At 46.3% G+C, this 17,256-nt stretch overlaps 1 protein-coding gene across 1 annotated transcript in view; it reads right to left on the bottom strand.

Moving 5' to 3' along the window:
- Positions 1-13,753, bottom strand: part of SCML4 (Scm polycomb group protein like 4) — a gene marked incomplete at both ends in the record, with an annotated part of 44,236 nt that extends 30,483 nt beyond the window's left edge. The window contains 3 exons of the mRNA XM_082302779.1: positions 1,867-2,067; positions 4,622-4,751; positions 13,598-13,753. Of these exons, the coding sequence (XP_082158905.1) occupies positions 1,867-2,067; positions 4,622-4,751; positions 13,598-13,753 (487 nt within the window). The remainder of the gene's footprint in view (positions 1-1,866; positions 2,068-4,621; positions 4,752-13,597) is intronic.
- Between the last annotated feature and the right edge of the window lie 3,503 nt (positions 13,754-17,256).

Below are 17,256 nucleotides of genomic sequence, written 5' to 3'. Positions count from 1 at the left end.
TGCTCCACAGCTGGTTGAGCATCTGTGAGCCAAGCCATGGGAAGGTTGGAAAGCCCCTGACAAAACTCATCTGTGCTGCTGGGAGTGAGGTGCAATTGCAGAGCCATGCCATGACTAGGAGGTTATTCACCTCTCTTTAATGACTAGAAGAAGCATGAAATTGGGAGAAATGTTGACCAGGTGCTTTTAGTTCAGGTGAAGCTGAAGCTGAGCCAGCTCAGAGGAACTGAGACCAAGGAACTTGGCAGGCTTGGTGCATAATATGACTCTCCTGATTATAATGAAAATCATATATGCAGCACAGAACTAGGCAAAAAGGAAGCTTTGGACTGAATCGCTTCAGTCTTGTGTTTCTGCAAACAAGTCTGGATCATTGTCAGAGTATTTCTGATGTCCCTTAGGGAAGGAACACCTGTGATTACAGACAACTCGAGGAGAGGGAAGAAGCACGATTTATATGCTGCACAGAGGGCCAGAGCTTGGGCTCCCACACAAGAAGGTCCCAGTGGCACAGCTGAGCATCTGCAGACCCTGTGAATCTGATTGGACTTGCAATCCTTGGCTCTGTGTTCCTGCCTGACTCATCTGCAGCAGCTCATTGGAGAGTGCTGTTCCCATATTCCCATCATTGTTTCATTCCCACTGCATCCCCATATGCCAAAACAATGTTGCGACACAACTCTTGCTGTGATAGAAGAAAAGTTCAAGTTCATGCTGAGAACCAGGCCAGGGAATTCATCATGGGACATGGGAGGCTTATCAGGACACAGCAAGAAGTGCCACTGTGGGAAGATGAGGAGCTCCTGAGAAGTTTCCCTTGGTCTTTGATTCTCTCCGATATATTTGTGTAGACTGTGTGCAGTTCTGCTGCATGGGGAATTGCCTTGGGACTTTTGCAATTCCTGCAGCATAGAGCAGGTTTGGCTCAGGAACTGCAGGCAGGGGAACACACCAACATCTAAACTCCATAAAAATTGCCCTTTAGAGAAACACAAAATCATAGAGTCATAGAAAGATTTTGTCTGGAAGGGACCTTTACAGGTCTCTTAGTCCAACCCTCCTGCAATGACCCAGGACATCTTCAGCTAGCTCAGATTGCTCCAAGGCCTATCCAACCTGACCTTGAATATATCTGAGGATGGGGCATCCACCACCTCTCTGGGCCACCTGTTCCAGAGGTTTGCCACCTGTCAGGGTCTCCTCCCCCTGCCACGTGGCCCTGCGAGAGGGGCCCTGGGGGGGAGACACGGGGTTTCCCTGCCCCTGGTCAGCCTCATTCCCCACTGGTTGTTTTGTGTTCCCCTGTGTGGGCAAGGACCCTTGGGTCCCATGATTGTGACAGTTCCTCAGCAGATCCCGGCCATGCGGCTGGAGAAATAAACATCTCTGAAACAGCTATCAAGAATCCATCCATATATATTTCTTTCCATGGGCCTCCTTGTTTGGTACATCGTGTTACAGTATCCCCACTGCAACAGCCACCCTCATCACATGAGGCATGCATGTGTACTTGTGGTGGCAATGTGTGTCATGAAGGGGGCTGCCATTGCTGCTCATCCTTGAATGGCTGCATGGAAACAGCTCTCAGCCCTGGCCTCAGCACTGTTCCAAAGAGTGGTAAGAGGCAGACTATGGAGTGCCTGTTCCTCCCCTGAATCACCACTGCAATACCCCTTACCAACATTCTTTCATCTGACACCAAGGTGATTCCTCAGCAGCTCATTTTACAAAGGCATAAGTGATATTCAAAGCTGGTTGCCATCCCACTGATGGGAAAAGGACTTCCAGGGCAGTCAGGATTGGGGAACACGTTAAGACTTCAAGCACTTCCCAACTGGCCACAAGCCCCCTACAGAGATGTTTTACCTGACACCATCTCGCCTCCATAGCCCTGCCTGATGAGGGAGAAGACCACCTTTTGCTGGAGCGCACAGTCGATGCAGGCTTGCACTGCTTGCTGCAGGGCTGCTGACGGCCGCTCCGGGCCAAAGTGCTCTGGCAGCTGCTGCACCTTTTTTCTGTCAAGGTACGGCCCCAGGTTCACTTGTTTGTTGACATAAATGCAGACTGAAGACATAAAATTCCAACAAGGTTATTACAAAACAGTCCTGAGAGCACCCTAGCAAATTCTAGCATTCTACATTTCTGTTCATTTCCCAGTTCTTCCTTCACTAGTGAATCGTTGCCATTTGCGATGGCGGAGCCAGACTTCCTTGTGCTGATGACCCACTGCGAAAGCAAAGCAAGCTGAGTTTAGGTCTAGCTCAGTGTCACAAGCTAGTATAAGCTACATGCATCTAAAAAAGCTCCTGTGTATGCCTGGGGTCTGCTCTCTTTTCCATGAAACTTGTGACCAGAAAAATGCCCTGGGAGTGCAAAACAGTGACTACCAGTGGTGACCTCACAGCAAGAAGGGAATGCCAGCCTGAGGTGTGTTTTCAGGTTGTTTCTTTTTTTCCCTCTGTGTGTTTTTAGACCAGTTCATTGGGACCCACTCTGAGAAGCACTGCTCTAAGATGAGTTTTGTAAAGACTTTGGATCCTTGCTCCTTCTGACTTTAATTCAACTGGGAGGAGGAGTAATTTCTGGAGGCTATGCTGCACTGAGCTGCACAGCATCACGACAGAGACTCTGGTCTTTGGGAACTTCCTAACCCTCCATGTCCAATCTAACACTCTACGAACTGCATCAAGTTGAGAGAAATTGTACATGGTGTGCAGTGATACATTTTGGGACCACAACAACGTGACTGTGCTGCACAGGGGTCTGCGAGGAGGTCTGCCCCAGCCTCTCCACAGCCAAGCCCTGCCTCCTCTCGTAAGCTGCAAAAGCAGTTTTTCTACATGCCATCAGGCCTGCCAGCAATAGCCAAAAAAACCCCCGAGTGTTCTCCTCACTACCATGAACTTATTTTAAGCTTAGCTGAGGCCAACTGCATCTCAGGGGAAGCAGGGATGGTGCTGCTGTTAACTAAGGGTGACTGAGACACAGCCTAAAGTCAGGCTAAAGTGAGACATATTATAATAGCTGGCTGAGTGTGCTCGAGCTGTCATCTCTCAAACAATATAACATTATCTTCTGACAGAAATCAGATATGTGACAAAAAAAACCCATCAAGCAGAGTGGAGGACATGATGACAGCTGCGTAAAGTTGGAAATAATTTACAGTTTGCATCACCATAATGAAAATCTAGTGCAACTGTCACAGTGCACTCTGCTCCCCCATCTCGCAGGGACCAGCAGAAGGGGCTCAAGCAGTACATCCTGGGTAAACAGGAGGATAACAGCAATCATACTTATCATGATACCACTTTACACCTTCCAAGTGCCAAACAAAAAAAGGGGTAGTGCACTGAAAATACAGCAGCAGCATGCAGGAATTGCGGGGGGATGTCAGAGTGCAGCTTTCCCAGAGTGCCACTCCTCGACAAATCTGCAGAATGTGGCTTCTGCGTGACAAATTTTTTTTTTTTTTGTGGGGGCTCAGCTGCGGGAGGGACACCACAGCTTGCAGGCAATGTGTTGAATCCCCCACTGGAAACCCAGGGTCCCTACAGTCCTTTCGAAGCAGAGAGGGAGGTAAAAACTGGCTTGAGCTTCCCTTCACCTCCTGCCAACCCTGCTCTGGTGGGAACTTGCACGCAGTGTTGGGAATATGCTGGGAAGAAAGGTGCCAGTGGCATGAGGATGGGCAGACAGAGGTGTGGGGCACTGCATCCACTAAGTTTGAAATGACCCATGGAGCCTCTGCCTTTGCAGCCACCCCAGTGATCTGGCAGGGCTGGTGGACTCTGCCTCCCTGTCCCGTTCCAAAAGCAGCCCTGGGCAACCTCTCAGGGCACTTCCATCTACTCAGCTGGTGTTTGCCAAGTGCTTTGCAGACTTTGTGTGTGAAGGGATAAACGAGAATAAAACATATTATTGTCATTGTTGCTAGGTTTAGTATTATTCTGCCACCAGAGCAGATGGAAAACTTCTCCTCTGTGCATCCCAGCTAGGAAATAATGGGATTTATGTGTTGTGTTTAGATTCTAATGTTATCTAATCCATTTCTCTGCTGAAATCTCAGGGTGAATCAGCTGTCTTGTTGATTTTCTTCTCATTTACGTCAGTTTAAAAGCCTTGACCTATGTTACTTCTGGTAATATAAACAAAAAGAAAGGGTAAGGCTGTGTTTTCCGACTACATTTGGAAATGACCACGCCTGGCTTTGGGATTTTTGTGCTGGTAGCTGTGCCTACAGTCAGACCATGGCTCCTCTGTTCTTCTCCCCACAGCTGTAACAGATGTTTCATGTTCACACAGGGATTTAGTTTGGTCATTGCAACATATCAGATGGGGTGAAAATGTTAGGTATAAAATGGAGTGTTCATGGGTTTTTGATGTTCACATTTCAAGAAGAATGGAACTGACATCTCCACTAAACTCAACACATGGCAGTCAAAATATAGTTTTGCAGGACATCTCTGCTCCTTATCACTGGTCACCGGACTAATCTGCAAACACCCCATTTTCATGAGCTCCCCCTGCTCTGGAAAGCACAGCATCTGGCTGTGACATCTGGCTGTCAGCCCGTGGCTCCTGCTCACCCCTTGGTCAAGGAGCACTTGAGGCTGCGTACCTGTGAGAGCCTGTGGGGTGTCCGAGTTGGGTACCGTAGCTGCATCCTGGGGGATTGAACTAATATCCGGCTCCGGCGTGCTTCTTGGCGGAGATATTGCTAAAGGAGTCATCAGGACACGAGATTTCAGCTGCAAAAAATAATGAAAGTAATCACAAGATATTCCAATTTTATTCTATGTATGTCACACCCCATGAACTCCCACTTATTAGCAATCTGCTATTGCATCACTTTCTCCAGGCCACAAGATCCATCCTGCTCCCGGGAGGATACTGGAGCCTGAAGCCTGACTGATTTGCAGCAGACAGCAACGCCTTAAGCTACAGGATGCAAATATTATGCCACCCACTGGGTAGTTATTTACACCTGAGCAAATTGAGTCTAACACTCCAACAAATCAGCGCAATGGCATTTTACGACCCATTTTGTGTGGGTGTAAACAATGCTCCACAACTCAGAAACATAAGGTCTTTAACTGCATCATAATTTAGGGCCAAATTCTGCTCTTGGTTGCAGGGGTGTAAATCTTGTGTTAATCCAGTGGCACCAAGAGGCTACTCTGGCCTGACACCCATGTAAATAAGCTCACATTTTGGTCCATCGTGTGTTATTACCAGCTAGTAAATACAAACTGCTGCACTGTTGCACCCAGTGATCTTTGTGGCCTGCAGCCCAGCTTGGAGAAGGGAAACATGATGGGAATTTACAGTGCAGTATCACTATGTCTTTATGCTGCCAGTACCTGGCGACATCTCACCAGTCCAATGATGATCAGGTCCTCATATTTGAAAAGGACTGATGTGATGGATGTGACCTGAAGGTACCACTCTTGTTTTTCCTTTTGCTAAGAAGGGAAGTAGGGGGAAAGCAGAGAGCCAAGCACACAGCTTGCTGGTTTATATATTTACATGTACTACACCAGTGCATTCTTCTGACAGGTATTTTTTTCCTTTTGTTGTTTTTCCGTGGACAATATACAAAGTATATTTTAAATAGAAATGAAGTCAGACCACTGCCTACCAACAAATCCCTGGAGGAGAGTAGAAGTTGTTTTGAATGAAGAATTTTGTTGTCCATGACTATGAATTACAAATGTCTAAAATAATGGTCACTGTTTCAGTATAACGGTAAAACCAGAAAGCTGGGGAAAGGAGAGGGAAGTATGAAGGTCTTAGGGATATCTATGTGAGTTTTTACCACCATGTCCCCCGGGGCAGGCTACATGCCTTTGTTTTCAGTCTGAAAGAGGGAAAAAATATTCAATAAGTGCATCTGAGACAAGCTATGGATTTAACCTCCTGCCTCTGGCAGTTGTAGAGTATGAGGGACCCTGAGCTGGCCCCTGGCTTGTGCCATTTCTCACTTGCCTGTGTTGTCTTGTTTTTGTAGAGTTGTCTTGCCTTCAGATTGGGATCAAGAATGACCAGCGACACAGTGCTGTCAGTTTGTTTTCACAGAATCACAGAATATGCTGAGTTGGAAGGGACCTACAAGGATCATTGAGTCCAGCTCCTGGCCCTGCACAGGACCATCCCCAAGAGTCACACCATGGGCCTGAGAGCATTGTCCAAACACTTCTTGAACTCTGTCAGGCTGGTGCTGTGACCACTTCCCTGGGGAGCCTGTTCCAGTGCCCAACCACCCTCTGGGTGAAAAACCTTTTCTGGATGCCCAACCTAAACCTCCCTGGCACAACTTCAGGCCATTCCCTTGGGTCCTGTCACTGGTCACCAGAAAGAAGAGATCAGTACCTGCCCCTTCGCTTCCTCTCATGAGGAAGGGGTTGACTGCAATGAGGTCTCCCCTCAGTCTCTTCTTCTCCAGGCTGGACAGACCAAGTGCCCTCAGCTGCTCCTCGTACGGCTTCCCCTCAAGGCCCTTCACCTTTGGACACTCTCCAATAGCTTAATGTCTTTCTTACATTGTGGCACCCCAGACTGCCCCCAGCACTGGAAGTGAGGCCGCCCCAGTGCAGAGCAGAGCAGGACAATCCCCTCCCTTGCCTGGCTGGCGATGCTGTGCCTGATGCCCCCCAGGACACTGTTGGCCCTCCTGGCTGCCAGGGCACTGCTGACTCATGTTCAACTTGTCATCGACCAGGAGCCCCAGGTCCCTTTCCACAGCACTGCTTTCCAGCCTCTCATTCCCCAGTCTGTCCATACATCCAGCATTGTCCCATCCTGGATGCAGAATCCAGCACTTTCCCGTGTTGAATCTGACATGGTTGGTGATTGCCCAGTCCTCTAACTTGCCAAGGTCTCTCTGCAGGGCCTCCCAGCCCTCAAGGGAGTCCACAGCTCCTCCCAGTTTTGTATCATCCGTGACCTTGCTTAGTTTCCCTTCCAGTCCTACATCCAAGTCATTTATGAAGATGTTCAAGAGCACAGGACTGAGAATGGAGTCCTGTGGGAACCCCATCAGTAACAGGTCACCAGTCTGATGTCACCACATTCCCTGTAAGCCTTTGTGTCTGACTGGTGAGCCAGTTGCTCTCCCATGTGTTTATCCAGCTCTGTGCTTGACATTTTGTCCAGAAGGATACCGTGAGAGAAAGTATTGAAAGCTTTACTGAATGGGAAGAGAACAGTTTCAAAAATCAAGGTCTCCATCCAGTTTGGGATTTATTCCATGCAGGAAGGTGACAAGCAGCATGATTTATTATGTTCTATAGCAATATGTTGATTATTCACTTTTCTATGGCAAAGTGGGCTGGCAAAGTGAAACTTTGGGTAGCCCCTATGTTAGGCTTCCGGGCTTGTTTTTGATCACATATATATATATATATATATATATATATATATATACATATATGCATATACAATGAATGCATGTATACATATGTACATTTGTACGCACTCTATGTGTATATAAAATATATCATTTATAGAGAGACGTGCATATATACTTGTATGTATAGAATCACAGAATCATTCAGGTTGGAAAAAACCTCTAAGATCATCAAGTCCAATCATTCCCTAACATTGCCAGGACCACTACTAAAACATGTCCCTAAACACCTACATGTTTTTTGAACTCTTCCAGTGACGGTGATTCCACCTCTTCCCTTGTTCCAATGCTTGAACACCCTTTTAGTGAAGAAATTTTTCCAAACACACAATCTAAACCTCCCCTAGCACAACCTGAGGCCATTGCCCTTTTTCCTGTCACTGGTTGCCTAGGAGAAGAGACTGGCCCCAGCTGGCTACACTCTCCTTTCAGGTGGTTGTAGAGAGCAATACGGTCTCCTCGAGCCTCTTTTTCTCCAGGCTGAACAACCCCAGCTCCCTCAGATGCTCCCAACCCTTCACCAACTTTGTTGTCCTTCTCTGGACAGGCTCTAGCAACTCATGTATGCTCTCACACATACATTTCTTTACATAGATACTACTTTTGAGACAGTACACCTAACAAATTCTGCTTCACTTGCGTGTTGGCTCCTTAACATCCTTACTGGCTCACACTCCTGTGGTCCCAAAGAGAGGCTCAGAAGTCCCCTCTTCAGCCCCTGAACTTTGTGAGTGTGTGCTGCCCCAACAACACTGTGCACTGCCTCACCAGCACCATCAGACCTCTTTCTCCACCTAGATCTTGGAGGTCAGGCTTATGTTCAAGAGGCCAGGTTTATGTTCAAGAGCAAATAAACAGAGGGCAAGGCTTGTGTAAACTCTCTAGTGTGGAAGCCCCTTCTTATCAGTTTCCTGTTTTAGTGAACAATTTACTGCAAAATTATTGCAACAAAATGTGCTCTGCAGCCTCTGGGTACAGATAAATGTCATTTTATTAGGAGTAGTAGAGAACTGGCCTTTGTTAGATCGAAATAAAATGCCTGATTAGTGCAAGAGACAGTACACTAAGCAAACACAGCTTAGCTACCTCCTGGCCACTCCCTGAGTAGTGCCTGAATATTATGAAGTGTATTCCATTTAAAAATGTCTTCTTGGACTGAGTCTTCTCTATTGAAAAGCCAACCCAACCAACCAGCTGACTGACTGAGAGCTTGCCAGTAGAAAGCACATATGCGTGAGAGTCAAAAAAAGCAGTGAAGAAGAGAGAAAGAGAAAGAGAAAAGGAGACAGAGGAAATCTGTCAGAGCACATTGGGAAATCCTTGTGGTAAGGCATTTGAGTCAGTTTTTGACTATCAAATGTTGTAAGTTTTAATATGCACAGCATGAGATGTAAAAGTGGTAGCTTTACAACAAGATCTACAACCAACCCCCCACTCTTATGGACTTTCTGCCATGGGAAAGAGATCAGAGAAAGCTGATCAGGGATTTTGGGTAGGAAATAAGGGTGTCTACTTTATCAAAGTCATCATGTGTTAGATGCAGACAGAGTGGGCTTTTGTGCCATCAATGCTGGCTACAAGTTTGTTTGAGTATGCAGTGGCTGTGGATGGGGAGGACTCTGCCGAGTCCTGGATGTTTTATTATATTCTGCACACCTCTTCAGAGAAGCCAGGATTCATCTAACTGGTATTTCTGTCATCCCACACCAAAAAAAGGAAAGAGGGTGAAGAACATTTGCCAGGCAACTTTTTTTTTTTATTTCTGAAGATCTCTGCCAGCTTGTATAGTAAAATACATGGGAAAGAAACACGATGAACCACAATACAATCTATCCCTGCAGTTTTCTTAAACCACTTAGGTTCTCATTTTTACAGCTCCCTGTTCCCCTGTACCAGTTGTTCCTTGTTCTGAAAAGCAATTGCTAGAAAAGGCTGGGATTCACCCCATCCCCATAGGCCTTTGTCCTTCCAGACAGGAGGGCAGAGGCACCTCTTGTATGAGAAATGAGAGCTTTTGCTGCCAGAGAGAGTACCATCTCCAGCCCCTGCAAATGTGCAGTAAGATGAGTGTCTGAGCCAGCCTAGTCCTGCCATGTGGACTTCTGATGGCTGGACAGAAGGTTGCCATTAAACCTACACCAGGGAAGCACAGAGCTTCTGAACACATTTTGGGGTCTGTGGCTCTGTGCATTTGGCTGTGAGTGAGGAGACTCAGCATAACACAAGCCGAGACACCAGGGATAAGATGGGGGTCAGATGGTGAAGGGAAAACACAGTCCAAGGTCTTTCCCACCTTTTCTTCTTGTGTCATGCAATAACTTTCTTCTGCACAGCAAATGATGCAAGCAAGCCTGCACACAGCCTCCTACATCCCATCAGTGTTTCACAGAGAATGAGGCAGGAAACCTTGACAGGAGTTTATGCAACCTTGAAATCCAAGGCTGTATCACAGGACAGGTGAATAAACAGGACACTTCAAGGTTGTCTGTGCAATCTCATTCCCAATGTGTCCAAATCCTGACTGCTTATTTGTCACCATTAATACTGACTTCTAGGGCAGCAGGGGAACCTATGCCCCATAATGGAAATTGTCACTCCACACATGTGTCCCCCCTGCCCACTCCACCTGGCAGGAGCTTGCAAAGTCCTGGCTGATCTGGGCTGGGGCCACCTCCCCATGTGGGAGCTGCTTTGGTTGCACAGAGGGGCAAAGCTCTCTAGCTGCTCAAAGGGGACCATCACTTTGTTGTCCCCTGGGAGGGATGTGGTGGTCTGTGCTGCAGCGTTGCCCCATGCTCGTGTCCCTCTGATGTCCTCTAACCAGGTGAATCCCTGCAGGATGATAACAAAACCTTCCCTTGTACAGGCTTTCTATGCAGCTCTTCAGGGCTGCTCTCACTCACAGCCAGAGAAATAAAACCCATCCATCTACTAACCTCCCCCCCTGGCTGCCAGAATAGGCTTTTTCCCAGAGATTTAGACAATGAGAAAGAATATCGTATTTTGGGGAAATGTAACATTTTATGGCAAATAGCTCCACATAAGGTACGAAACAGTTTTTGGAAAAACAGCTGATGAAATTTTATAGCCAAAGCTGTGAAAAAATAAACAGGATAGCAGGGAAAAGACTTTTCTTGGTGATGAAGTGTGATGAAATGTCATTTCAGGAAGACACAGATATTTGCTTTAATATCAATGAAAACAGGCAATGGGTCACCTGTCTATAAAGAGCATGTGATTGAAAATGTCTGTTATTCACATCTTGGTCAAAATAAATTTAAATCTAGGCTGTAAATTCCTAGTTTCCTAAAAATTCAGAAGTATTTTTCCATCTGTTCTGTAATAATTCAGCTATCTGGTTGCTATAAAGAATTTGGTCGTCTGCCATTTGGGCAGGGAGTCATTTTTTAAAATGCATTTAAGTCTCGTGGTATCTGAAAGTCATACAATTATCAAGCTAATTAAATCAAGCTAGAGTTCCCCATCAAAAAATGTAATCTTTGACTCATGCTGGGGAAGTGCTTTTGATGGAGAGGGGTTCACTTCAGCTGAGCACGCAGCGTACAAAGGCGCCTCACGGAAAACATCGCTTCACTGTACGAATCCTACAGCGCAAATCAACAGCACCAGGCCAGATGCCACAGATGCTGCAGCACATGAGTGTCAGCTCCATCCACCTAAGCCACTGGTCATAAAAGGATGCCTTTTTATGTGCCATGCTGAGCAAGAAAGAACATCATCTCAGATCCACTGCTGAAGGAGGGATGCTCTTGCCTCCTCGCTCAGTGTCTGGGGACAAGGATGAGGAATGCATGCTACCCAGCCAGGGAGAAAGCTTCCCTTTGAAAGAAGAGGAGGACACAGCAATCAAATGCTCAGCCACACAGGTCCAAAGCACAGTGTTACAGCAGCATTTCCAAGAATTTAGGTCTCCCACTTCTCCCATTTATATATATGTGGTCCTTGGTGAAAGACTTTTTTCCACCTGGAAAAAAGTCAAATTTTTTTGTCAAATTACAAATCAAATGTAAATGCAGGAGCAAGAAATGGGGTTCTTGTCTTGGTGTCACCAAGACAATCAGGGACAGAAGGAGTGGGGTTTGACAAAACCCTGCATACAAGGTCGTTGTGGTATTTGGCAAATCACTCTATCTCAAACCTCAAAGATCCAATTTCAGCACATCTCCAAAGTACTATTGTCCAGACTGGATGTTTTTGATCTAAAGAGTCTACAAGTCACCCAGCTTTACTGATAATAACTAAATTACTTGAACTAAATAAATATAAAATTAATAAACTCAACAAGTACCTCAAGTAAAACATTTCAGATATTTCCATCCTGGAGTTTTATCCTGATATGGAAGTGAAAAATAAAAAGTATATCCCAGATTTTACAAAACACTTGAGTATTTTCCCCAGTCTTAACTGCCAGCTCTGTTTTGGATTACTGCTATAAAATTCTGCTTTATTCCCAAAAGGGACTCCTGAGGCTGCTGTCAGGTTGGCTTTGCTTGGCCTCTGCTGTTACACCATTCCCATTATCAAAGTGAAAGCTTTTCAAATTGAAAACTGCAGCTGGAACTGTTGGTCATGCAAGGTGTGTTGGCAGCACACACTAAAACACTTCAAAATGTGGTCCCATAGAAGAGAGGAGTATGGCTGAAGTCAGGAGAGCATGGAAAGACATGAGAGAAGGCAAGAGGATGTGGAGAAAGCAAAAGGACTGAGGTACTGACAGCTACTGTAGCAGTTGTTGCACAGGGGTGTGTGGAGAATTAGGGGTTTCTGGAAATGGGATGCAGAGGGGTGGAGAAAAGGGCTTGCCTGGAAAGGAGAGAGGAGGGTAGGTGGAGGTTAGGGGATGGGAGGAAAATGTCTAGCAGGAGGTGAAAAGGAGGGAAAGGCAAAGATGAGGGTAGCCTGCTCTAGGTGAAGCTCAAATCCAAGGATCACAGGAACCAAACAATTGGTTCCTGCATCCAGAGCTCAGCCAGCAGCAGCGTGCATGGGACGCTGTTTCCTCCCACTAACCAGGAGAGTCTCAGGGAAGAGCCAGGCAATACCCTGGTGAAGACCTTCTCCAGGGAAGGCTGGGTCAGCCTTGTGCATACCCTGATTGTTTAATTCGCTTTTCTGTCTTGACACCAGAAACTCAAGCAGCTCTTTATTTTCTAGCAGTCAGCAATTTGCCCCCCTTGCGTAACCGTCTGCATGTCTGTACCAGTGCCCATTAAACACAAGGAACAGGCACAGCAAACATGTACAATGCCCCAAGCTGGCTGGGGACAGAGACAGAGATTAACAGAGCAATCTGCTGAACACAAGACCCCTCACTAAAATGTAGCCCAGTTTCACCAAAATAGTTCTGTTTCCCCAGAACGAATTCACCTTCCCTCAGCTTCACAGTCCCATTTTTGCCTGGTGTGGGGCATCACAGTGGCACTGCTCCCACTGGTGCTGGGCCCACTGCAGGTGGTGTGGTGGGAGAAACCCAGCCCAGCGGCAGCACCGGAAGGGCTTAAAGCACAAAGGGTTCCTGTCTTTCTTTAGTTCTGCCTTTACCCCAGGGTTGCACAGAGAGCTGGGCAGTGAGCAGACATATAAAGTGAAATCTAATTATTTTTCTCAAATGGCCCTCTTTTCTTTTTTCCTTTGGAAATTAGCTCACCTCCCCCTCCCCCCCCCCAACGCCCTCCTCCCCCATTTCCACTCTCCTGTATTCCTTTCTTTCTCTGTTCAGTTTATTCAATTTCTAATCACTGTTAGTGAGAGAAGAATAATGTGACAAATGAGAAACACTTCCCCGAAGGTGCGCAGCCATCCCACACAACACTGTGGGAGACAAGTTATTTTCAAACAGACCAAATTAAAATAACTTTAGCCTTTGGAAAAATACACAGGGTGTGGTTCTTGGGGTGTTCTGCTCAGGACCAGAAGTTGGACTCAATGATCCTGATGGGTCCCCCTCAACTTAGAATATTCTGTGATTCTGTGATTTTTTTCACCAGCTCAGGTAGAAGAGAAACCATCTTTTTTTTTTTTTTTTTTTTTTTTTTTTTTTTTTTTGCATTGTTCTGCTCCAGACTTGCAAAACGTTTCCTCTTTTCCTGCATTTCAGCTGAATTTGTGGAAGAAAATATATGAAGACCAACAGGAGGTGGAGAAGGAATGTGAAAGTCGTGCATCTACCTTGTGCCCAGGTTTTCTCCCTCTCTTCTTTGGGATCTTCATGACTGGCAGAGCACCGGCTGTTGCCGAGAAGAGGTTGTGAACAGCCATTTTGATGGGCGCTGGCTGGAGCGGGGGCCGCCCGCGCTTCCTCCCCGCCATCCTGGGGGACTGCATCTCCCCAGCAGCCAGGCTGGGGTCCAGGCACGGTGGGTGGCTCATCTGTCCTAGGGAGAGAACAAAAAAAAAGCAAACCAATTCTTTATTTAATTTTCTTTTTAGTTCTTTTTAATCCGAAGGCAGATTGCTCAGTGCTGTCATTTTCCCTGTTACCACTGATCACAAAGCAGCAAGAAACACACCACAGATGTATGACCCTGGGTGGGAGTCACCTGACCACAGCTGGTCCAGCTTCTCCGAAGATGGACAAAACCCTTGTCATTCTAGTTTCCCTCTCCTGACCATGAGGAGTGCAGTAGAGGGAGCTGGCTCAGGTGGCGAGGCCTCTATCACAGATGTCCAGTAGGTGGATTCCACAACAACCACCTTAATCCTGCATCCTGCAGTGTGATGAAGGCTCGAGCTTGCAGCCATCAGTCAGTGCCTGCTTTCAGAGGGGGTTTGGAGTAGATTAAGTCCCAGCCAACCTGATTTTTTTTCACAAATTCTGTGGTTCTGCAAATCCTGCCTCACCTCAGAAGAACTACCAATACCAAAATGGACTTCCCTCCTCTTCATCCGCAGCATTCCTGAGTGGAGAGGCTGGGCTGGACCATGAGGCTGCCAGCACAAGGTAGCCATGTTAGAGGGTAATTGCCAAACATTTCCTCTCTGCAATTTTATAACATCTGTTACCACGCATGTTAGTAGTGGGCTTTTGGATGTACTCCATTAACACAGTTACTTCAGCACAACTCCATGCAGCTGCTGAAGTTGAGCAGGGGTAATGGAGTGGAATCTTGTCCATTTTCCTCTGCCCAGATTTTAATAAAGAAAACAAATATACAACCATACACACAGCACCAAGGGAATGTATGGCATCCTTCACAGCTTCTAGTAAGGGTCACTTACTAACAAAGGTTAATTTTAAAAAAAACAGCTGTAGAAATACGTTTTCAAATGTTGGTTTGTCCAGCCATTTGATTTCCTCCATATGGGAAGAATAGTAGTCCCAGTCCTGCCTGCACACAAAGGTCTAAGCAATTCTCATACTTTTATGATAAGCCTTGCAACAGCTAATGTTTTCAAAATTGTGCTCCCTCAGGCCAGTGATAATGGAAGACTCCCTGTTTTCTGTTTTTTTCCACAGAGCAGGCTCATAGCTCTCTCAGCTTCAGAGAAAACCTAAAGATGTGGTTCAAGAGCATCCTCTAAATAAAGCAAATAAAGGTTTGTTTATTACTACAAACAACTACAATTTTTTACAAGATCTATAAACTATAAAACCTACAAATTTCTCAGAGCACTTCAAATTTCACAATTTCAGAACCCAGTGTGATAAGAGCTGACATTGCTGGGAACGAAATCAGGGTTGCTCACTCACAGTGGGAAGGGTACCACTTGATAGGGGCTCTGGTGACAAGTATCTGCAGCTGGGGGCTTCCTTGCTTCAAAGGCAAATATGTTATGCCTGGTTAAAACTTTGTAAGTGAGACTAACCAAAAAGAAACCCACTTTTCTCGTATTATCCAGTCCGTAGTTTACAGTCTCCTGTAGGATAAAAAATAGATGGCTCCCAGCCCTACCCTCCAGTAAATGCATTTATTTGCAATATGCTAAAACCTGCATGTTTTCAGTAATGCTAGGGGTATCTGCTCTGTTCAGATAGATCCATTATATATGGTAGGACTTATAGATTGACTAAAATTTCCAGTCTTCACCTGCCTAAAACTCTCATGCAAATACTGAATGTCAAACATCAGAGCAGAGCAAACTTGCAGTGCCTGATTTACCACATTGTCCAGAGCCACTGTGGTTGCACTCACTCTCCAGGCATGCTCAGCCAGCTCAGGAACCCCATGAAAGCCTGCCGTGGGGCTCTGATTTTTACCAAGGAAAAGTCTCGTGACTGCAGAGAGTATCCTTTTAGGGTTAAAAGCATCAGGCTTGCCACAGCAGGAGTTAAATGGAAAGGCCCAGTCTATCCTGAACATCACTGCTTTCCTTCTGTCTTCAGCAGTGTTCATTTTCCTCCCTGTAGTGCTTTCTGATGGACACCCTCAGTGTCTCTTCCACCTCCCAAAACAAAGAAATCCCAGGATCTTACATTACAGGCTGTCTGCAGGCAGGGAGTTCAGCAGGGAAAGGAAATACAACAATTACACTGGATTTGGCACCAAAACACACTGAAAGCCCCATGCTTCAGGCTCTGCATTTTGGTCTGCTTTAAACAACACCTGGCAAGATAAGCCTTTGCAGAGGAGCTTGGCAGAGGCTGAGAAAGACAAATCCAGCCCGGGTTTTCTCCCTGCTTGAGGAAGGGAGTGGTTCCTGCAGCAGGTGCCACTGGTGGCCATGGGGCTGTGAGAGAGAGGCTGTGCACCTGCACTGAACACCACACTGCATTGCCTGTATCATATTCTCCTCTGATAATAAAGGTAGCTGGTGGCACCTCAGAAAGTCTGAGTTATCAACAAGCAAAAGAGGTACTGACCCGGAGCACTTCTTCGGCTGAAATGTTGCTTTTTTTTTGCAACTGGTGAAGTATCAAATACGTGGTAGTCAGGAAACACACTAAATATTAGCAATCACAGTTTTTTGTGCTGCTTCTGTGCTCCCAATACTTGTGACACGGTGCTCTGGTGAAACCTCTTAGAGCTCCTCACCACATGTGCTGACACACAAGACCCAGACGAACTGTGCGCAAAAGGAACTCAGTGTAATGTACTTGAATTGACAAAGCAAAGACATTGTCAACTTCAGTATACAAGCTGTTGTTGTTACATTTTATTACAAGCCCAACCGTACTCAATTCTCCTTTCTCGTGTGCTAAGGGAAATGTGAGTGCCTTTGGTGGCATTTATTGTCATGCTGCAGATCCTGTGAGGCAAGGGCGCTCCCCAGCATCAGGGGAGGGCAGCAGACACACAAAAACTGCCTCTGCCTGACAGTGGGCGGTGACAGCAGGACCTTCCCTGACAGCCCGGAGGAAGCTCTTGGGAAAAACACGCAGCCAAATTGCAGGTTGTCCAGAGAGGTCAGAGGGACACAGGGGCTTGTCTGAGTGCCCCCCAACAAAGTCAGGGTGTTACCTTGGAATGACTTTCCTAGGGCAGCTCTGACTGCTGCCACAGCCTGGGCTTGACCCATGGCTCAGTGCTGCAAAGCTTGGTGGGTTCAAGGCAAGTTATGAGAGTTTGATGAAATTGAAGGGCAAAATCAAGGAAGCAAATTACAGGCTACTAACAAAGGCATCGCCTCAGTTCAGGAAATCACTGTAGTACAAATAGCCCGGGAGAATGCTTTGGGAGGGAGATCACTATATGTTTGCCCTGTCCTTGTACTTTTCTGAAGGCACTAGCTTTGAATGGCCAAGGATGGTGCAGCTTCAGTCTGACCCGGGTCTATCACTTTTGTATTCTTAGTTTAAAAATAACAGCAGGAAACTACATTTATGGCTTCTCATCACTTAATGCAGGGCTAAGCACAAGCACTGTCTTACTTGTCTCTCAAACACTGTC

The sequence above is a fragment of the Coloeus monedula genome, assembly GCF_965178545.1.
Source record: "Coloeus monedula genome assembly, chromosome: 2".
Taxonomy (NCBI): domain Eukaryota; kingdom Metazoa; phylum Chordata; class Aves; order Passeriformes; family Corvidae; genus Coloeus; species Coloeus monedula.
Note: the sequence above shows the minus strand (reverse complement) of the source record. Positions and strands in the feature narration are given on the sequence as shown.